This window comes from Necator americanus, chromosome III (genome assembly GCF_031761385.1).
Source record: "Necator americanus strain Aroian chromosome III, whole genome shotgun sequence".
Taxonomy (NCBI): Eukaryota; Metazoa; Nematoda; class Chromadorea; order Rhabditida; family Ancylostomatidae; genus Necator; species Necator americanus.
Genome location: NC_087373.1, coordinates 13,278,025 through 13,300,507, shown reverse-complemented (window position 1 = coordinate 13,300,507; position 22,483 = coordinate 13,278,025). Strand labels below are relative to the sequence as shown.

At 42.6% G+C, this 22,483-nt stretch overlaps 3 protein-coding genes across 5 annotated transcripts; all 3 read left to right on the top strand.

Annotated features, from left to right (window-relative positions):
- Positions 1-651: 651 nt before the first annotated feature.
- Positions 652-15,943, top strand: RB195_009453 (uncharacterized protein; the record flags this gene model as incomplete). Of its 3 annotated transcripts, XM_064190013.1 has the most annotated exons (18): positions 652-763; positions 3,607-3,731; positions 3,807-3,973; positions 4,344-4,503; positions 4,568-4,647; positions 10,430-10,536; positions 11,054-11,151; positions 14,240-14,262; positions 14,352-14,474; positions 14,538-14,700; positions 14,758-14,902; positions 14,968-15,121; positions 15,202-15,338; positions 15,388-15,497; positions 15,555-15,585; positions 15,664-15,680; positions 15,735-15,831; positions 15,927-15,943. In XM_064190013.1, the coding sequence occupies 18 exons, from the start codon at positions 652-654 to the stop codon at positions 15,941-15,943; spliced, it is 1,866 nt and encodes a 621-aa protein (XP_064047595.1). The 3 variants fall into 3 exon arrangements, with proteins under 3 accessions (XP_064047595.1, XP_013306034.2, XP_064047596.1); XM_064190012.1 differs by lacking the exons at positions 652-763; positions 3,607-3,731; positions 3,807-3,973; ... (3 more) ...; positions 11,054-11,151; positions 14,240-14,262 and having other exon boundaries at positions 14,383-14,474; positions 15,555-15,680; XM_013450580.2 differs by lacking the exons at positions 10,430-10,536; positions 11,054-11,151; positions 14,240-14,262; ... (8 more) ...; positions 15,735-15,831; positions 15,927-15,943 and having other exon boundaries at positions 4,568-4,699.
- Positions 15,944-16,665: 722 nt separating this feature from the next.
- RB195_009452 (uncharacterized protein) lies at positions 16,666-18,112 on the top strand (the record flags this gene model as incomplete). Its single annotated transcript, XM_064190011.1, has 5 exons — positions 16,666-16,788; positions 16,850-17,018; positions 17,132-17,580; positions 17,770-17,941; positions 17,994-18,112. 5 exons carry the CDS (start codon positions 16,666-16,668, stop codon positions 18,110-18,112), a joined length of 1,032 nt encoding a protein of 343 aa, XP_064047594.1.
- Positions 18,113-18,573: 461 nt separating this feature from the next.
- Positions 18,574-18,804, top strand: RB195_009451 (uncharacterized protein; the record flags this gene model as incomplete). The annotated part of the gene is made up of 1 exon (XM_064190010.1): positions 18,574-18,804. The coding sequence occupies one exon, from the start codon at positions 18,574-18,576 to the stop codon at positions 18,802-18,804; it is 231 nt and encodes a 76-aa protein (XP_064047593.1).
- Positions 18,805-22,483: the final 3,679 nt, after the last annotated feature.

Here is a 22,483-nt window from a genome sequence, read left to right as displayed (position 1 = left end):
CGGGCTATCCATGAAATGGGATTCGTCCTCGATACTCTCGACTCCTTCCTCTTTTTATGGCATTTCGCACTGAGCCTTCCCAAAAATCACATGTTTTGATACCCAATTTTAAGTATAGCTTGATTTCTTGATTGTGTAATCCCCTGGGAACTCTTGTGTAGTATCCTTGTCGGCTCGTAGCATTATTGGTAAAACAAAATATCTATTTTTCTTCCTTTCTTTTTCCTTCTGCACCTTCGTTCTTTGTTCTGTTCTGTTTTCGTTGCGGGTGAACCACCACACACAAACCACGTAGCCGCATTGTCATCTATATTTCTTCGTCCATCTGGTTCACTCCCAATGTTTTTTCTTCAAATTCTTGTGCTACGCGCGCGCCTCCTGTCTGTATGTATATGTAGAGTTAATGGAGGTGAACTTAATGAAAAGAGGAATGATATTGTATCGCCCGTCGTTCATATGGTATATATGTCCTCAGCGTCTTCCTCATCACACGTACACACAAAGCGAATTTACTGAACATTGTTGCTAAGAAAATGAATATCAAAAATATTTTAAAGTATTTAATAGATAACGTTGGTAGGAGTTGTCCGCTACTTACTCTGAATTCAGTTTTCTTGTTTCGTAAAAATTGAGCTGGTTAGTTCAGAGGAGATGGTCATTGTGGGCCTTACTGGTGGTATAGCCACTGGCAAGAGTTCTGTGTCCGAAATGCTGCAGAGACGGGGCTTGCATATAGTGGACGCAGATCTCATCGCTAGAAAAGGTGCGTAGTTGAACTGTTAGTCTATCGAATGGACAGCAGGGACGTTCCCTATGGGAATGCACCGCCTCGTTCAACTCAACTCTCAACTCGTAATTCCATTCTCATGCATCTAGGCTCGCTCATCTTCATTCATGTATGGTCGGCTCAAAACGACATGAATCATGAGTGTAGTTGCAGTGCGTTGGCGTACGCGCTCGGAGGCAGCAGTTGGAACCGAGTTGGGACCATCGCAAACTGCAACGATGGATGGTGCCAACAGGGGCTTCACGCTCCCAGCCGCGTACGCAATTTAGTACGTGCTTCGTGTCGTTTTGACCCGACTATATGTCGTTCCCCCACAGATATTTTTGCAAAATGAAAAGAAAGCTGAGTGTCATCTGTTGCTGGAGTAATAGTGGAGCCACGATGTGAAGTGCTTAATAGACGGTAGGTATTCACCTAACAACAAAAGCAGTCAGGAAGTATAGAAGGGAAGGAGGAGCCCATAGAGGTGCCCATTAGGTCTAGTTGTTTTTGTACGCGTACCATTGATAATAGAAGATGATTGCTGAAAAAACTATCCTGCGTTTCAAGAAGGGCGCGACTACACGGATTGTGTTGTGCGCTAAAATTAATTATAGTGATGATGATCTGCTCACGCGAACGTTTCCATTGGAAGGTTTCACTAGAGATAATTGAAAACTGATCACTTATCAAAAAAAAAAAATCATCACCTCCATTATGGTATCATCTCTCACTCATTTTGAAAATTTTTTCTCCCCTAACAAATCTACTAAGTCTGACATAAGTTGGGTGTTATAGCAAACCATTGAACTGGTGGAGAAAACAATGTCCACTAAATGTAGTATCCGATACAAGAGAAACATTGATCCACGGAATACGCGAAGGGAAAGGGAAAGGAGTTGGCCCACATGAATGTGGTCACGAACTACAGTTCTTTCAAAAAACTGAGGACTTGAAATTTCAACCGTTGAAGTGTATGAATATCGGCTTTGACAGCACATTCAACATCAGATTTCACTGTTGTATGTCACTAGACAGAGAATTCCTCAGCGTACAAGATAGTTCTCTTCCGAGTTTCCGATTTTATTGATTCTTGTTTTCTTCTAACCAATAAATGGAGTGTCAAGTTGATGAAATGCAACATTTTCGACGGCTTCAATTTTTCGCAATTATTCGAGGTGATAGGAGCTCAGAAATGGGTCGTAAGATTTGTGTTGTGCATGGAGGGTATCAGATTAGGTATAGAAATTAAAAAAAAAGAACCAAAAGTACTTGGAGAAGCAGTGTCCATTTTCGACTGTCGTTGAATCTCGACCTGTTGGTTGAGCCGTAGCCACGATTGGTACTGACCATTCTTCACTAACGAACAGCTAACGTTTCGGCGTTTTCGCCTTCGCCAGAGCCTGCAAATTGAAAGCCGAAGTCAGTGACTTATCCTCTCAAGCGCCTCATCATCTTACGGAAAGCATCGAGACAGTAAGCACACTCAATAAGGTCTTTATAAGGGATCTGACGGCTCGCACCGTAGATTAAAACCCGTACAGAGATTGATATGGGGTTGCGGAAGGCGATAAATCCGAAACGTTGGTTGTTTGTTAACGAAGAAAGTTAAATACTAATTTTGGCTACTGCTCAATCAAATCAATAAAAAGTTGCTTAGAAAACATTTAAAAAACGAAAAAAAGCAGATGGAGAACCATTAGTGGCCATAGAAAAAGTATTGAATGGTTTGAGGATGTGCTTGAAACAAGGTATACTATTGGCTATTTTGCAGTAGTTTTTTTTGTTTCCAAGAAAACTGAAGAAAATTTAATTTTCTCTCACTCCGCGACAGTTGGGTGGGCGATGGTGATGTGTGTTCAATCCTTGAGGTCAAATTTTCCAATTTCGAAGCGATTTGACAAACGAGGAAAGCTATTTTCAAGCATTGCTCCTTCTCTACTCACATCACTAATCTCAACTTCTGCGGCCTTATCGTTTGGATTAAAGGCATCACCCCACGAATCTGAGGTGGTACGGATTTCAGGTGGAGTATTCGTGTACGGGATAGTAGATTATGGAGAGAGGGGTGATTCCGTCCATTGCTTCCTAATTGCGGTTAAAAACGGCATGAAAGATACGGCTTCGAGCGTTTCGGCGCACTATTTTCCACAACGAGTTCGATTGGAGAGCGCCAGCCTTGTGCACGCGACGCATCTTCCGGGCCATCGTCTATCCTTAATCTACGATCCCGTATATGAATACCCCACCTGAAATCCATACCACCTCAGGTTCGTGGGGTGATGCCTTTAAGTTTAAAAAAAAACAAACAAATGTTGTCGAAATTGCTCTATTTTGTCCTTTTGAGTGAAATCGGTGAAATCAAAAAATCGGAATAGGATTATCTTACAGAGTGAGTCTCTCTCGAATCATATACAACATCTTAGGAGTACTTTTTATTTCTCTACACATTTTCTTTTTGAAGAAAAGCTCCCCACTAGTTTTTCAACTTAATGTAGGGACTCTACAGAGAAAAGGGGACATTCTACGAAGGCACTGTTGCTGAATTAAATGCCAAGTTTGACCCAAGTGAACGACAGAAAACGTTCAGTTTGGGACTCACGAATTTTTATGGAACTATTGCTGGGAATCCTTCCAAATTTATCACGGCGACTATGACTATCCACGTAGAGCCACTCACAACTATATATGTTTGGTTAAATGTTTTTTCTTCGACGTGCATGTTATCTGATGATCATCTCAAAATCATTGAAACTGCAAGCTTATTGCTGGAATAATTATGGAGTCACCTATCGTGTTTCATTTTAATGATTATATGTGTTATGCGATGAGAATTTCAGTAGTGGAACCTGGCCATCCAGCTTATACGAAATTGAGAAAGGAGTTTGGGTCGGAGTTCTTTGACGCAAACACGGGTGCTCTGGATCGCACAAAGCTTGGCGACGTGGTATTCAATGATGCAGAGGTTCGTATAGTGCAGTACTCAGGTTTTGTTAAAGACGACACAGTTGTAGTCTCAATATAGTAGCTCCTTTTATAGAAACGTCGCAAGCTCAACTCCGTACTACATCCTGCTATTCGTTGGGAGATGTTTCTGCAAATCGTGAAATATATTCTCTTCGGGAGTCATATGATTGTGTTGGACACACCTCTTCTTATCGAATCAGGATATCACAAAATACTAGGCACTGTGATAGTTGTTTGGTGGTTAGTTGCTTTAAGAATATGCGAGAACTGGTCTCCGGACACTTCATTGGTGATCGTGTGATCGTTATATTGCATTCTCGAGTTTTAACTAAAAGAAAGCGGCGAGTGTAGCGTAGCGGTTAGAGGTTCCGCTTCCTGCACGATCGATCAGAGGTTCGATTCTGAATTGGAGTGAACGTGGTGGCGCATTCCAAGTGGATTGATTAACGCCAGAAACTTTATCCTTTATCCTTTTAACTAAAAGAAATATGAACATAAGGGCAAACATGAAAGCACACGGGGAATGGGTGTGCTGATGGTGCTGAGGGGACCTGTTCTTCTGCATAAGTTTCTTTTTTGTAGTGTTTAACTAATGTGGTAACATTACCAGCGAAGACGAAGTGCAAATAAATCGCCTAATGCTTCGAGATGGTTTGAGCAAAGAAGACGCTGCTGCTCGGATAGCTGCGCAGCTGCCTATCAAGAAGAAAATGGAACTGGCAACGATACTTATAGATAATAATGGAAGTAAAGAGGAACTAGAACAGAAGGTGGCAACGATTCACAAGGACACCTTAGTTCTTCCGTCAATTCGTAGAAGTTTCTTCTTTTTAGGTGGATGCGCTCGTTAGGGAACTGAACTCCAGATGGACTCCGATACTTTTCCGTGCAGGTGTATACTCACTTATTTTCGGGTTATCGATGGTGTTTCTAAAGTCGTCGCTAACGCTGTTTCATATCGTGTAGATAGCACCGATTGTGATCATTGTGAATTTTGTACGTTCAGTAATTTTCTACGCCTTACTTACATTGTGCAGTTACAGTTTCACTACTTACATAAGTGCGCATGTTTCACATTTCTGATTTTGTTAATTGTTTTCCTGCTGTGAATGTCTATGATCGCATCCGTCGTTCTTGTCCTGCTTTTTAGATTCCAGTGAACTTGAATTGAGACCGTGAGTGTCATATGATGCTAGAAACTTCGAAGTTCTTATTGTAAAGTAATTTAGTAATTGCAAAAGAAGTTGCAATGAGCGGAAAATTGGAAATTGAGAGTTACGAAATTATTTTGACCATGCTGTCCCGCATCCTGAAGTTCGCCAACTAAGAACGAAGAAAATGAAAAGCTTTAGAAGGAAATATTTGCTGTCGGAGCACATTTTTTCAAGAAATTACGAAAGGCGAAATAGTTTGGACAAGTCATTTTCTAGTCTCTGGATAAACACGTAGATCAATTTCTATGGAGGGGGAATTGTTTCCTTCTCTGAGGTAGTCCTGAATATCGTGACTTTAAATCGAGCTGATGCCTGACGCAGTTGCATAAACGAGTGCGATAGAGCGGGCCCTTGCGATCGAGGTGGGACTGTCGCTGGCTTCACTCGGAATGCAGAAGCAACTGAAGGTTGCTGGGGCGGAACCTTGATCGAAACTGGTAGCTTTGCCCTTGATTACGCTCTTGTATCAGGGTTTGGTAGTGTAGACCCGATATCGTAGGTAGGTACAGTAGGTATCTGTTGCCTCTTATCTCTTTCCGTATGAGTCGGTGAGAGGTTCCGTCGGCACTGTCGGTAAGAGGTTGTGTTGTGTCTGCACGATCGACCGGAGTTTTGAATCCGCTCCAGTGCCAAATAAGCCTTTCATTCCTTCGAGATCGATAAGTTGGGATCGGTATCAGAATTGTCTGAGAGGATAGAAACACTGACTTGACACATCGACTAGCTCCCGCGGGTCATTGTAATGCTGTAAACAGTTTCATAATCTTCAAAGAAAGTCTGTGTTGAAGTAGAACGCGTAGACGCTTCTCCACTGGGATTGATCAACATATCACTTGTACTTTATCCTTGTTTTTTTTTGTAATTTTCTTTCTGTTGGTAAGTGGCCCCGACAAATTTTTGAGTTGTATTCATATTTGTTAATTCTAATAGATCTTTCTTGCAGTGGTACATCTTTTTTGGAGCGCTACAGTCTCGCTTTCTTTTTCGTTCGATTCCATGGGTGCGTAGTGCTACGTCGATGATAGGTGTGTTGGTGTTGGATGATGCCACCAAATCCGAAGCATCTTCTCTTTGATCGAGTAATTTTAACGATACAACGTTCCGTGCGGTCGAAAGTCTTCTCATAGTCTGCGAATGTTAAGACAAGAAACAAGCAGCGCTCCTGCAAGATTGTTATGCCTGAATGTTGCGTATGCAGCTCGAATTCTAACGGTATCCAAGCCGTTCTCGATGCTTCACTTCATCCAGTGCTTGTGATACGCACGCGAAAAAGAACATCCCTAATATCTTGGAACCCCCTCCCCATCCCCATACACTAAATAGGTAGTCTAGAAGGTCCTGCTCTTTCCCCCATTCTTTATTATATTTTTCAATCCACAACTTATGTTTCCTTTTCGCAGATTCACATAACACTTATTCGCTACTATTTTTATGCGGGTAATTCGAATTTGTGAGTACTCGTTTTTTGCTTCTTCATATTCAAATTATTATTATTTTTTTACTCAAATCCACATATTAAGCGTCGCCACAGCAAGTGACTCTCTTCACTTTTTTCACAGCGTATCCCGGTGATTCCTACAAACTCATGATGTTCGTTATCAAAATATTTTTGCGATGCAATTTTTCCAGTAATTTATCATGTGGCCACACCGGAACCTCTTACCGATTGCTCCACACCGCCAACTCACGTCAATGACAGAAAAATAAGTCCGGGCTGGACGCGAAGTTGTTATAATCCTTTATTATTGGCTAGTGTTCTGGTGCGTTCGGCTTCTTCAGTTCTTGAAAGCGTGAATGCCGATCAACCGTCCTATTCGCCCAACAAAGAAAATTTTAAGTCTACTGTTGAGTCTCATAGTTAAAGATGCAAGCGCAAGTCTTAGATGAGAGTTGGAAGATTTTCTTGCCGCAGCTAGACACCAGTGGTGAGGTGACCACCGCTATCAAATAGCAACCTTAAACAGGGGACAGTTTACCGCGTAATACAGAGACATTATTATCAACTTGAGCCACTGCGAGGTTTCCTGAAAGTCGTTCAAGAAGTTCTTAGCTTTTTTTCCAAGCGAAGCTGCGATATCTTAGACTATTGAAATCAAAATAGGGAAAATTGGCATAGTAAGTGCTACCTTCGTCGATGAAAGGTCACCGATTAACGATAGGACGCATTTCCGTGTCTATTTTGGTAAAGCTCTGTGTTTTACCCGAGGTGTTCTTGATGAAAATAATACGTCTGAGAGGATTCTATCCCCTTGCACAAGTCAAGCCCTGGTGACTGAATTTTGTTCTATCAAACCTATCAGAACCTTAGCTTAATCCGTGATTTTTTCCCTCTCATTTCTTCAGTGGTCGCTAGAATAAGCAATTAATAAGGAGTTTCGAGGGATAATTGTGGTGTAATATCGCGATCATAATGAAAAGTAGTGAACCTCACCGGAGTAATCGTCCTTATAGGTCTCCCCCAACTTCTACTGCTTCAACAGCGACCCGCATTCGGCTCCATTTTCTCCACTCCCATTTCTGGCCTTATCCAGTAAACTGATTGAGTTAGAAACGAAACGCTAGGTTTGCATTTTAACGAATCTAGCACAAGGATAAGAGCCATTCACCATTCGGAACCCATCAAGAATAACCAGAGTTGTCGTTTCTACAGGATCCTTTCCTTTGGAAATTACTGTGTGCGCTATTGCAGCACTGATTACAGTATCCATTAATCGGTAATTTGTTGCGAGTTTTTGCATCTGATTTTTACTTTTGGTTCCATATTTAATTGGTAGAATAAAAATATTGACTCGATACGGTTCACCTTTACAATTATGATATATAATAAAGGGCTTATTCTGTCACGTGTGTGTGTGTGTGTGTGTGTGTGTGTGTGTGTGTGTGTGTGTGTGTGTGTGTGTGTGTGTGTGTGTGTGTGTGTGTGTGTGTGTGTGTGTGTGTGTGTGTGTGTGTGTGTGTGTGTGTGTGTGTGTGTGTGTGTGTGTGTGTGTGTGTGTGTGTGTGTGTGTGTGTGTGTGTGTGTGTGTGTGTGTGTGTGTGTGTGTGTGTGTGTGTGTGTGTGTGTGTGTGTGTGTGTGTGTGTGTGTGTGTGTGTGTGTGTGTGTGTGTGTGTGTGTGTGTGTGTGTGTGTGTGTGTGTGTGTGTGTGTGTGTGTGTGTGTGTGTGTGTGTGTGTGTGTGTGTGTGTGTGTGTGTGTGTGTGTGTGTGTGTGTGTGTGTGTGTGTGTGTGTGTGTGTGTGTGTGTGTGTGTGTGTGTGTGTGTGTGTGTGTGTGTGTGTGTGTGTGTGTGTGTGTGTGTGTGTTGTGTGTGTGTGTGTGTGTGTGTGTGTGTGTGTGTGTGTGTGTGTGTGTGTGTGTGTGTGTGTGTGTGTGTGTTCAGTCAGTCACGAAATTCAAAAAGGGGATGCGACGGGTCCACCGGCGCCAGATACCTGTAGGAGGGGGTGCGACGGGTCCACCGGCGCCAGATACCTGTAGGAGGAGGTGCGACAGGTCCACTGGAATCGAATTGGTGCGCAAAAACTTCGCGTGCATGTCGCAAAAGATAAATGGTTAAAGTTTATAGCCGTGGCCATTGCGCGCGTTGCTTTTCACCTTCATGACTCCTCTGCGTATCTATTTCTTTCTTCGTTCGCCTCAAGTTGGTAGCATGCCGTTCTCAGAAAGTGGAAACGCGCATGAAAACGGCTGCTTAAATAGTAGCAGGATGTTTATGTGATCTGACCTGGAACGTTATCTTTATCAGTAGGAAGATGTCTTTCACGTCATTTTATTTTAAAACATCATTCTATGATAACTATTGGGGGAAATCAGGAGGAATACCCATACTTCGAGTAATGCTTTCAAATTGTATCTATATTATTCTGGCATCGAAGGAGTGTTTGTAGCTGATGGTAGAATATTCTCCAAATGTAGAATTTACGCATTTGGAAGGAAAACTGGAAGTCCTTTTTTGGAATTGGAAGGCTGGAAGTGGGACCGAAAGTCTGAGGTCCGGCTTTAGCCGGACATTCAGACTGGTTCATTATAAGGTGCTCAATTCGCGTTGGGAAAGCTCTACCATACCGACTTGAAATTTAATGCGTTGACGCGTCTTAAAGGAACTGAACTACCTGTTCTTCACATCCTTCTTCTTTAAGGCTTTACAATTTTTCCCGCAGAACAAAATTCAAGTTGAAGACATCACCCCACGAATCTGAGGTGGTACGGATTCCGGGTGGAGTATTCGTATACGGGATAGTGCATTATGGAGAGTGGATAATTCCGTCCATTTCTTCCTTATTGCCGTAAAAAAACGGCCCGCACAAGGCTGGCGCGCTCCAGTCGAACTCCTTGTAGAAAATAGTGCGCCAGAACGCCTGAAGCCGTATCTTCCGGGCCGTTTTTTACGGCAATTGGGAAGAAATGGACGGAATCACCGCCTCTACATAATCTACTATCCCGTATATGAATACTCCACCTGAAATCCGTACCACCTCAGATTCGTGGAACGATGCCTTTAAGCATTGCCATCACTAGGAATTGGATTTCATAGGAGATAGTACAAATGACTCTTGCTGTCTTCCAATTTTGTACTATTTGGTTTTCAAAACAGTCCCTATGCAGTGAAGTTTTCGATGGAAAGGATGTCGGTGTATGTTGCAAATGGATGAACTAAGAGCTATATAAATAAAGTAATAGCGTGATGTTTATACAGCGAAATAGCATGTTTAGAAGCATTCCATTCCGTTTTAAAGCTAAAATATGTCTTCTATTTGTTGTTCCCGAAGTGATCAAGTTCACGAAGAGATATGCAGAGAGCAACTAAATCAATAAATAAATCTAATAAAAAGTGCCATCCTTCGTATGGGGATCTTACTTTACTTAGTTGACTCAGTCGGAAGACGGGTGTTACGGCCTGACGCGGCTATGTCCTTTTAGATCTTCACCTATAGCTCGCATAGAATCTATCCATCCGTCGCTATTCCATAAACGAGCGGACTTTACGTCTCGACTGAACTGCGTATCAACGCTAAATGTCCTCAGATCTTCCTTCACACCACAGTCCAGAACATTCTTTTACGACCAGGGGGCCTTTCATAGTTAGGATCTGGAAGCATCTTAAAGACAACTTGAACAAGGCGATCAGACAGTCTCCTCATAACGTGACCAAAGAAGCGAAGACGGTTATCCGTGACTAGTTCAGGAAGCCGGGCAAAATACTGACATTATTCGCGTGTCATCCGCCGGTACACAATATTCACTTCCGTGTAAAGTTCTTCGCTATAGAACACCACCGGTAAAAAGTAGCCTAACAGTCGTCTGAACAGGCTTCTCTCCATGCAGTTAAGCGTTTCTATCACCATCGACATAATAACTTTATCACAATATCTGAATCACAATTACAATATCAGAAAGGTACCGTTGGAAGGGGACCATTTTACAAACAGATAACCGAACCTCTATGATTTCTAGAGGAGCATTTTTCTGCTATCGTTTACAGCCCTGATGGAGAGACTGACAGTGGTTGTGACCATTACAAAGGCGTGGCAGTGTTCAGTTACGAAGTCGAATTTTGGTTGATCAATAACGTCCCAGATTTCCCATCAGGTAAAAAACACATCCTTGCAATCGACTCTCGAACGATTTGATTGACCCCATTTAGCCTAGCAATAAAATACATAGTAAAATATAAGAAAAAATAAATGTCTTCAGAGACTTTTTTAACCAACATCTTTTCTGAACTGTCGTTGTGATTCAGAAAAATATAGCTTTCCTCAAAGGTTGCGAGAAATTTGCGCAGTCGTTTCTTTGCCTCACTCTCGGTGTTAACATGGTGAAAGACTTCGGACAATACATGCGATTTGCACAAGTCACAACATATTTCTTCACTTTGCCAAAGATTCCATGCTCTTTTCAGGCAGTAGACCCTTCAGATTATGGGTTTTACCGATGTGCTGGACAACAGCACCTTTTTGCAGTGTATGAGAATTTTTCATAATATAACAGTGCAAGTTATATAGCTCGTACGTTCCCAAGCGTACACTCGAATGCTTGATTGCGTTTTGGTAAGACGGGCCCACCACGAGCTGGTAGCAATGAGACTTGTATACGCGGTCCTTTTCAGGACAATTATTGGAAATTGAGCTTGATCTCGCCTGTGTTCGTGATCTACCACTCCTAATTCAAATTTCCATGGATAGACCCCCAATGGACAATTTTATGGTGTGCTGCTTCTAATGGTATGCTTGTCCTTATGAAAAACCCTTGTGACTCGTAGTTGTGGTACGTGGTTTGCTGCGTTACGAAGCCTTGCGAATGAGGTAAGTACTAGCCAATGTGTTGCTGTTTGAGGTTCCCTACCGTTTGGATGCTTTCTGTAAGTGATAAGGCGCTTGAGAGAATAGATCACTGATTTCTTTGATTTTTCCAGGCTCTGACAAAGGCAAAAACCCCGAAACGTTAGCTGTTAATAAACATCGATAGCAATCTTGGCCACAGCTTATGCAAATCAATAAAAAAATTCTTTTTAATTGCAGTGCTTTCTGTTCGGAAATGAAGAGCTGAGGTTAAATCGCACCGCAATCGCTTTTTGTATAAAATAACAATGGATTTTGGTAAAATTCACCAGTCTTCGTTGAATAGGAACGGGCGCCGTTTGTTCGAGAAATGGGTTTTTGTCAATGTGTTACAAATACTCCCAGAATGCATTACGGTCTTTTTTCAAATAGGGAAAATTGATTTTCCACGAGAGCACTCGTGATGAGTACAGTAGTTCACGTTGCTTGAACGAACAATGGGAGCACTCGGATCGGTACACGGGGCTGCTAAAATCATTATTTTTTCAATGTCATGATAACAACATACATTGTTTAGGTGCCAAACCGAAAATGCAGACTATCTTTCCACATCTATCGTTCTGCGCTTTTTCTGCCAACTTGCGTTTTCCATTAACTATTGAGTTTGTTCAATGATTTTTTTCCCCTTCGAGATAAACGTTTTATTCATGTCATATAACGCTGGTGATGGCAAAAAAACGAAATCAGTTCGAAAAATACATTGAGCGATTAATATTTTTTCGTATTTTAACATCACATTTCACATCTCAGCAATCATTTATTGTTTGGCGGCAGGAAATATACATAAACGCATATGGGCTTAATCAGAATTTAAGGCCCTTCGTCTCTAAATTACAGCCTGCATTCCTGTGATGTGCTCTTCCTACTGGAGATTTAGCTTCGTTTTTCGCTGTTTCATTAGTGAATAATACCCACTAAAATGAACCGAAATGTTTGACAAATTATTGTTAAACGAAGTCTAACTCTATGCCTATCGAAAGGTTTCAACAGTTATTCTGTGCTTTTTGTTCTTGTATACCAAAAAAACAACTGGAATATATTTAGAGGATGGTGCTGAGTTCTCGTTTTTAGTGTGAACTCTTGACTGTTTTATCATTTATAACCTGCACCTCACCGTGAAAACCTCCAAAAAGTATCATAATTACAAGATAAAGAAAAACCAAACATATTAGGTTAGTGCAAAAATAATGCGCCTTTTCAAACATTCACTTCGAAATGATATAACTTGCCTCAAAATCAACTTTGTCAATCGAAATAAGAATCGTTACAGTCGACGAATCTTTGCCATCGAGACACGTTTGCTTTTTCTCGCTGCATAAACGTCAGAGCTTTTGGTGTCCACGAATTTCCCAAAGTCGTTTTTGGTATCACCTTAGTTTTGGAAGATCTCATCTTTCAGGCAGCTATCTGTATGTTTGAAAGAGTGATTGTCGGTTAGCGAAAGGTTTGGCGAACATGGTGGGTGAAGCAGAATATTGTAGCTTTACTCGTTCAAGTTCATTTGAAATATGTGGCCGGGGATAGTCGTGTAAGAGAATCGGAATCTTTCTGTTCACTGACGCCGGGCGGAGAAGTTGGAGTTTCTGCCGCATTCGTCCAGTTCTTCGCAGTACTTCTCTGCGGTGATAGTTTCATGAAGCCGTAGTGAATTACACCTGTAATACAGCACCAAACAGTCGCCATGGTTTTTATTGAGTTCATTTTTGGCTGCTTGGGAGCTTCTTCCCTGTTCATCCATTGAGAAGAACGCCTTCTGTTGTCGTAAAGGACCGATTTCCCAATGCACGCAACAAGCCGATCGAGAAATGAATAGTGTTTATTGCGTAACAGAGGCGTTGAGCAGATCTCAAAACGGCGGTTTCTTTGGTACTAGCTCAGCTAAAGCGACACCCACTCGTCCAAATTTTCAATTTTCCAATGTTCTTCAAATGGTCGACGACTCTTGAATGGTCAAAGCCTAGTTTTTGAGGAACACCTCGTGTTATTTCAAGCGGATCATTTTCGATGATTGCGTCCAGCAGGTGGTCGTCAACTTAGAAGGGCGACCGTGAACGTCCTTATCTTCGAGGCTCACATCGCCACAGCAAAACCTTTGGAACAACGGCGTACAGGGGATTCGGTGGTTCCCTCACTCCAAACAACGTTGCTATTCCGAGCAGTCTCAGCCCCAAAGCTGCTCAGCGTGAACTCGGAGAAAAAGATTTGGTGGAAGTCATGCCTGGACTTATTATATCTTCTAAGTCATGGCACCGACCAAATAATAATTCTCGTTCAAAACCACTTCAGCAGTTTTAGCCCCAACGTAATGCGCTACAAAACCCTATACGGCTTCCAATATTAAAGATGAATGTGACCGGAAAAAATTTGTCGTTAAGATAAGGGAACGAAAAACGAGCATTATAGTGTTAGCAGTATAGTGTAGTAGCATGTATAGTGTTTTCGCAGCAACACTATACATAATAATTCAATGTACTATTCGAAACTGCCTTTTTGGAGACAAATGTAGTTGCATTAGTCAATAAGTAAATGTCCCATTTCGTGATCAGAAAATCCAAGCAGAAGGACCTTTATCGAGACAAAAATCTCTCACTAAAAACACATAAATCAGTTGTTGCAATATCACTTGGTATTTAGATACAATAATTATTACAAAAATACTCTACGCACTCTTTTCAGTCCATTGGAAACGATGTTTAGGTATAGTTAAACTAGTTTCTGGTCCACAAAACACCGTTGATTCCGCATAATGGCGGGAATGTACTACTAGTGTCAGTTTGCAACCATTTCCTTCTTTTTCGATTTTGATTTTGTGGGTTTTAAAACTTCTATGAACCAGTTATGAACAAGCTCGATCGCACGTCTTTTTTATTTCGATTACTGCTTACGCAACGTCAGTTAGAAAAGACAAATTGTGGAGTACTAGTTATGATGTTCTTCATCACAGTCTAGTATAGTTTCGATACGTTTCGAAACTGTGGTAAGTTTCACTACAGAATTTTATAGAAGTTTTTTCTTTTTCCGACATTTTCCTAGAATTGTGTTTTCAAATTCAAATTATGTTTTTAGCATTTTTCTATCTCAAAGTGGGTCCAAAAAGATGTTGATGGTGTTTTCGCTAATCTTGTCGTCTACTGGTTATGGGGATGCTAATTTGGGTTGCAAAAATATGGAAGGGGACGATGTCGACTGGTTCGTTACATCGATCAGCGGGTACCGGTCCTGCTGACTGAATATCTCCTGATTGCTGTTTAGGTTTGCTGCCATTAAGCTTCCTTCAAAAGGAGATACATTGAAGGGTAAAGGTTTTGTGTATTTTGATACAGCACAGAATGACTGGAAAATGAGCACTGAGCCAGTCGATAGTGTCAAATCTGCAATTGGGGCTACTGTCAACCAACTTTACAACATCGATAAGGTAGGGACGGAAGAGGGTCATATGGTGACCGAACATCTCAACCTTTATGCTTCTTAGAGGAACACGTTTACTATCGCTTACAACGACGACAGCCCTGTGGCAAAAGCTGAGAGTGGTCGCGGTCACAGCAAGGGAGTGGCAGTGTTCAATGGCGAAATCGGATTTTGGCTGATCCATAGTGTACCAAACTTCCCACCAATCAGTAAGCACAAATACATGTTCAGTCTCCAAGTGCACCGACATGTAGGAATTGTCGTTGTAATTCAGAAAACTATAGCTTTCCGCAAAGTGGTGAGAAATATGCGCAATCGTTTCTATGCCTTACTCTTAGTGTGGATATGCTGGAAGATGTTGGGCAGTATATGCGATTTGCACAAGTTACACCGTTTTTGTCCAACTTGCCAGAGTTACACAAAATTTTGTGAGTTCTTAAAAGTCTGAACAGTACCTGAACAACACCCGATTTGAGTGAAACATGTAATTGAAACATAGTAAGTTGAGGGCTCCTTCACTCGTAGATGTCGTTAACAAAAAGTCTTTACCTCGATCTGCAACTGTCTTCACAACAATTCGTTCCATACAAACACTCGGGGGTAAAAAAGCGGAAGGATTCTCCAAACATAAGAAGTTTGATAAAGGTGTGATAAACGTTCCAATTTATCTACGAGCCAATTCTTGGTGATTAAGATCTTTGGCACGATTTTATTGCTCCAAATCTCAAAACTTCCATGGCAGTTGAAACGTGGAGATCAGGAGGTGCTAATGACGTCGGATCGCAATGCGGCATGAAACTAGATGTGGCTCAAACATAAACGTTCTTTTGTCATCTTTATGATAATTTTTCTCAATCTCAGGTATACGACATCAGCAATGTGACCGTACTTGGTAAGTCGTTTGCGAACTCACAAGATCACTCTAAATGGGGTGCTTCCATGAATTCCGAGGTACCAGCTGTATGTATAGGGGACGTAAATAGACAGGTGAGAAACATCTGAAAATGAGTGGAAAACATGCTCATGCGACTTTTTTGCAAGGTATCCCAGTTCAAACGCGGAGGTGGTGCTGTATGCATTGAGGACGAAAAGCTGTGGATGACGTTCTATCACTCTGTCGCCGGATACGAGGATTGTGGTGATTTTTTATCTGTTCACATAGGCTCATGTACTAAGCGTGTGCGATTACTCTTCAAACAAGGTGCGATTATTCTCCAATCTTTTTTTGTTCAGCTGTGCCGGGCAACTGACGCTGGCCGTTTGTCTTCACAATAAATAAACGTTTTAAATGATATTGTTTATTGTTTGTGATTAAATATTTAAGATAGTTAAAGAAAGCTACTCTTTTCACATAAATGAACGGGGCCGCGCATACGAGTCTGATTGCTACCTGCGCGTGGTAGCCCTGCTTTAACAAAACGCAATCAGGCGTTCGAGTTTACGCATTGGGAACGTACGAGCTATAATCTGCACTGTTATATGGCGAAAGCTTCCCATACATTGCAAAAAAGTGCTGTTGTCCAGCACACTGCCAAAGCCCATAACCTGAAAGGTCAACTGCCTGATGGGAGCATGGAATCTTTTGCAACAATCATTCTTTTCGTTACGCTGAACTGCCAAACACTATCGAATGAACTCCAACAAGCAGCTCTATCCAGACTTCTGCGATATCTTTGTGTGCCTTTTGCTGCACTGCAGGAAATACTCATGAGAGATCGGCATCATCAGCATCGAAACTTACGCCATATACTGCCGCGATGCTGATCAGAACAAAGAAGGTGGTTGCGCGAGAGTGGTGAGGAACGATTACAAGAACCTGGTGGAGGAATTTGGCTCAACGTCGTCTAGATGCGCCTTTCTACGGCTGCGGGATCGCAGAGGACGTAAACTCTGGATCGTAAGTGCTCACGCACCTACGGAAACCGCTGAGGACAGCAGTAAGGACGCCTTCTATAATGAACTCAATGCGCTGATGTCTAAAATACCAAGCCAGCAGGTGGTCTTTGTCGGAATCGAGGCAAATGCGAAGATGGGTCTCGAACAGCAATCCGATGTGCTTCCACGTTTAAGAGGAATCATCGACGTAATGGCAGGGGTCAACCCTCTTAACGCCTGAAGAACAGCGCAAGCGGAAGATGAGGACTTTTAAGCTTCAGCTCGACTACGTTCTGGCGAGGAACATTCCTCAGTCAGATATCCGAAAATCTAGAGTCGTTTGGGACGTCGCGTTCGACTCTGACCACCATCCAGTTCTTCTCAGCTTCAAGATACGGTCCCACAAGAGAAACCGAGGAGTTCCTCTTCAACCGAAAATCGACATGGCAGGTCTGAAAGATGAAGAATGCAGAACAAAATTCCGCCAACGTGTGTCTATTCATGCTGAAGTAAGGATCAGGAGGAAGCTTAGCGATGTGGATTCCTTCACAACGTGCATCCAGGACGCTCAAGGGAAACGATCCCGGCTCTATTGCCGCGGAAGAAGTTTGCCTTTGCATCTGCGGAAACAAAATCCACGTACAATTCTGTATGTGTCTTGCGCAGCACTAGTGACTTCAACCAGGAAAAGCGTCTTAGAAGGAAGCTGCGTCGTCAACTGCAACAAGACCGCGATAACGAGTGGACGTCAAGAGCGATGGAGTTTGAAAAGGTGCGGGAGGACAGGAACCTGTGGAAAGCCTATGCTCTACTAAAACAGTGTAGAGGCAAAATTAAAAAATGTTCTCCTGTCCTCAACACTGCCAATGGAGTAGTTGTCGGTGAAGCAACATTTCCAATTTGGGGAACACTTCAAGACTTTGCTGAACCCCCTAGCACCGACACTTCTGAACTCGAGCATTTTCATAGACCGAAATATGCGGTTAACCAGGAGCCAACGACCGGGTCGGAGGTTCTATCTGTATTCAAAAAATGAAGAGTGGAAAATCTGGTGGAGACGATGGGATTAGCGCAGAAATGCTAAAATATCTTCCTTCGTCTAAGATTTGTGAGATGAGAAGATCATCCGTTCAATATGGATAGACGAAAGGACACCTGATTCGCTATCATAATTCCCCTCGAAAAGAATTTATCTGTCAAGGACTCTAAGAAATATCGAGGAATCTCTTTGCTGCGTGTTATGCACAAGGTATTGGAGAGCATTAACCTGGACCGACTCATTAAAAACCGCGAAGAAACAACGCGCGACGACAAGCTGGCTTTCGTTATGGCCGATCTACGATTGACCAGGTGTTCATCGTCAGGAGAGTGGGGTCTGGCAGCGGTATTCGAAGCCAATACAACTAGCGTTTCTGGACTTTGAAGCCGCGTTCGACTCTCCTCACCGAGGCCGTCTTCTCAACGCGCTCCTCGCCGATGGAGTACCAGGAAAGTTCGTTCGCTTGCTTGGTGACATGAATCAACGAACAGCTGTTGCAGTTTGAACACCAGCCGGATGTACAACACCGTTTGAGGTGGTAACTGGAATAAGACAAGAAGCAGTGGCAGGACCCTTCCTGTTCAAGTTCGCCATCGACGACATTATGCGAAGAACAGTGATCAGTGTCCTGCCGATATCATCCCGGCACCATCAGGACACCCCTAGACGGACTTCGAGTACGCTGACGATGTTGTTATATTCGCGGAAAGAAGTACGAAGCTTCAACACTTTGTCAACCTTGTATCGAAGCTGGCTGCAGTCTGTGGACTACGTCTACGCTCTGATAAATGCAAGCAGATGTGGATCTCTTTGAGACCTCGAATGGGAATCAGGGTAGCAACCGATAGAACTCATCGATGTGTTCTGTTACTCGTCAATGAGTACGCTGAAGAACAGCGGCAGCTACGAGAGAGATGTTCAGCAAAGATGCGTTAAGGCCACTTCTGTATTTAACTCCTTAACGAAATGGCTGTGGTCGACCCCCATCACCAACGAAGTCAAGCTGTGAGTCTATCCGCAACTCGCCCCATCATGATGTACGAAACGGAAACTTGGACAGCACCATCAACGGTGATGAAGAGGCTTGATTGCACGGATCGAAAGCTGCTTAGACGGCTACTTGGCTACGTTTGGCCTAGGGTACGCCACAATGATGATCTTTACGCCGAAATTGTTTCACCGGCGGATGACACGTGAAAGATATCAACAGCTTGCACCGCCATCGAAAGTGGCTAAAGTAAATCGTTAAATTAAATCGTACGTTAAATCGTACGAGTTCTGAGGAGTTTGTCGGGTTCGAGCTGGAAGAAGTCACCTGGTCGAAAACGGAAATTCTGGGCTGAGGTGGTGAAAGAGGACCTGAGGACACTCAACGTGGATAGGCAGTTCAGGCGAGACGTAATGTTTCGCAGAATAAGGAGTAGCGACGAATGGATTGGACCTGTCGCACCCCATATTATAGCTCTCTGGCGCAGGCGCACCATTCCAACGCCGATGGACCCGTCGCACCCCCTTTTGTACTTATCCGACGCTGGTGGACCTGTTGCACCCCCTTTTATAGCTATGTGGCGCCGACGCACCAAGCCGATGTCGATCATGATAGCAACTTATATTCTTGTCTGAGTATCCATGCATCTGTTCAGTTTCTAGTCTCACTTTTCCTTTTGGGTTCTTGTTTGTCTCTTCTAGTTTTATTATTGATATTACGATTTTGTTCACCAAAAGCATTTTTTTCCAATCCAAGCAATCCTTTGTAGTCCCAAAATAAATCAATGAGTAAACTAATTGTTTGTCATACTAGATATATCATGTCCTTAGCTTTCTTTAGAACATCTGTAAACATCCAAAAAGAGATGCAATTGCTCCTTGGAAAAAATACATACTTATAATATATATGTTCCAACCAGTAGAATTCTTTTTACGGAGTGAATGAGTTTCACTTTTCCAACAGTTAATTCTTGTCTCTCAGCTGCTGTTTCCTCTTTCGACAACTAAACCTTCTACAGCCTGTATCCGCACTTGATGGGCGATGTTTTCTACCCCTATATCGAAGATGTAAAATATGATAGAATGATAAACTTCTTATGTGACATTTTCGTACTGTCCTGTCCAGATTTTTTTGGAGTTTCTGCTATCCCTATTTTTTCATTACTATCCAGCGCGTGTTCTGCACTGCCGCATGTAGATTGCAGATGATTGATGGATAATACATTCCGGCATGAATCTGTCGATCGTCAATTTGTCCTCTCCGACATCGATGTGCGCCTGCTTCTGATTTTACAAAGAGTTTCTGACCGATCCTGGAGTCAATTTATTTTATACATTTTGTCATCATAACTTTATCATGTGATTTAATCGGCGCGCTGGTGTTACGGCGTGATGCGGCTATCCGCATGCTTGTCCGAATGTATCGTCCTCAAACATAACCAAGAACCTTTTCGATCTTCAGCTATAGCTCGCAATAGAATCTATCATCATCCGTCGCTATTCCATAAACGACGAAACTTTACGTCTCGATTGGAGGCGTTTTCTAATCAGGATCTGGAAGCATCTTAAAGACAACTTGAACAAGGCGATCTCCCCATAACGTGACCAAAGAAGCGAAGACGGTTATCGGTGACTACTTCAGAAGGCCGGGCAACTTATTGTCGTTTTCCACGTGTCATCCACGGATACACAATATCCAATTCCGAGTGAAGTTCTTCGTCATGGTACACGGTCAAAAGCAACCTAACAGTCGTCTAAACAGCTTTCTCTCCGCGTAGTCAAGCTCTTCTATCACCGTCGATGGCGCCGCCCAAGTCTCTCATCCGTACATCATTACAGGGCAAATAGAGAATAGATAGACTTGCAGCTTGACTTCGTTTGCGATGGGGTCGAACACATGCACTTGGTCAATGAATTGAATGCCGAATCGGATCGAGGAGGTACGACTAACAGCTGAGTTTCAGTAATTTCTGGAGTTCACGTCGCTTCACGGCTCAAGTGATTTTAAAACATGAACGGAAAACTATGGACAGAGACTTTTCTGTGGAACATTCTGGAGAGCCGCTCTTACAAAAACGTGTGACAGTGGCCTCTGTGACAGTACAAACTTTGACTTTAAATGAGACGCCAAGCTGAGAATGCCGACTTCTCTTCAAAGAATTAGGCCATTTCGTTTTTCACTTTCAATTTTTAACTGCAAAACAAATCTGAAGCATTTTAAATGTGTCTCACGCTAAAAGTGCATTTCACTTCATTGCATCAAGGTGTTACACGTGGGAATTGCTTTCATTTTGACAGACTGTTTCCGTAGAAAAGGTCAGAGTAGAAAGCAAGTATTATTCTTTGTACCTTCGTTCATAAATAAATGATTGTAGTGTTTGGGTTTAAGAATTCATCAGCTTCATCTTTTGATTGATTGTGAATGATTTATTGAGCTGATGATGTGAGCTGTCTCGGTGGCGAATGTCTCTTACTTATTCTGTATTTTCAGGTGCCACTATTTTCTTCGAGTGTTGCTCCATTAAAAAAAAAGAGTTGTTGTGCCAACCACCTCAGCGCAGAGGTCACTTATTCTGGTGCGTTACCATAATATCTCACTTTGATCGTGCTTCTTTATTTTATATATGCAAGCACCGTTACTAGATATTGGTGTCTTGCAACAAACGATGTGAAATTTCTCCATTAAGTGACGATCTATTACCATTGTGTAGTGTCTTAGCACTTAAGGGTATCGTATAAGAAAAATAATGTTAAAACCTCTGCAAGAAAAGATAGGATGAAGATTTAGATCACGAGAGCAAACCATGCAAAACAGGGAAGTGGATCGCCTTGTCAATCGAATTTTCTAATGAGGCGGCTAACAAAGAGCCACATATGCGAGAACAGGCGTACGCACCGCGTCTGCCAGCAAACCGTAGAGAGTAACGTCAACAGCTCATTGGTTGTCGGCGCTAGCTCGTAGAATTGGCGCATATGCCCGCTCTTGTGCACGTGGTGCGTTGTTAGGTACCTTGTAGGAAAATTCGATTGACAACATCGTTTTCCAGGCTTTTTTTCAGCGTCAATTAAGGGAAATGATCAAACTCGTACTCCGACGCCTCTAATCCTATCTATTCATGGGGGGATCTCAATGTCGTCAATTTCAAGGTACGTTGCTTTCAATCTCCTTAGTAGATGTTAACATTTCATGGTGGACCGTCATTCGGAGTGATTGGTGGATCATAGTTAGCCAGTGCAAAATCTGAAAGATCTTTCAGATTCATGTACTAATTTGTTTCTGAGAAGTTCAAATCAAGTGTTTCAGGTTTAACTTAAGTCTCTTAAAGGCATCACCCCACGTATCTGGAGTGGTTTCCGGTGGAGTATTCGTGTACGGGATGGTAGATTATGGAGAGAAGGTGATTCCATTTGTTCCTAATTGCCGTAGAAGACGGCCCAGAAGATACGGCGTCGAGCGTTCCGGCGCACTCACTCTTCTACAACGAGTTCGATTGGAGCGCGCCAGCCCTGTGCACGCGCCGCATCTCCCCGGCCGTTTTTTACGGCAGTCAGGAAGAAATGGACGGAATTACCCACCTCTCCATAATCTACGATCCCGTATACGAATACTCCATCTGAAATCCGTACCACCTCAGATTCGTGGGGTGATGCCTTTAAGACCACTATCAATGAATCGTTCAAGGTGGATTCGTATTAATCATGCAACTTATTTCCTTCTTGAAATTTACTCTTCCCTTCCATGTTCCCTGTTAGAAAAAATCGTCTTTGCAAAGAATACTTTTGGCTTAGAAATAAGTCTTATTGAACCAACTCACGTAACTAAGTAACTAGTAGGTGTTTACTGTTTCACTGATGCTCCCTTTCAGTGAAGACTTCTCGCCGAACCCTA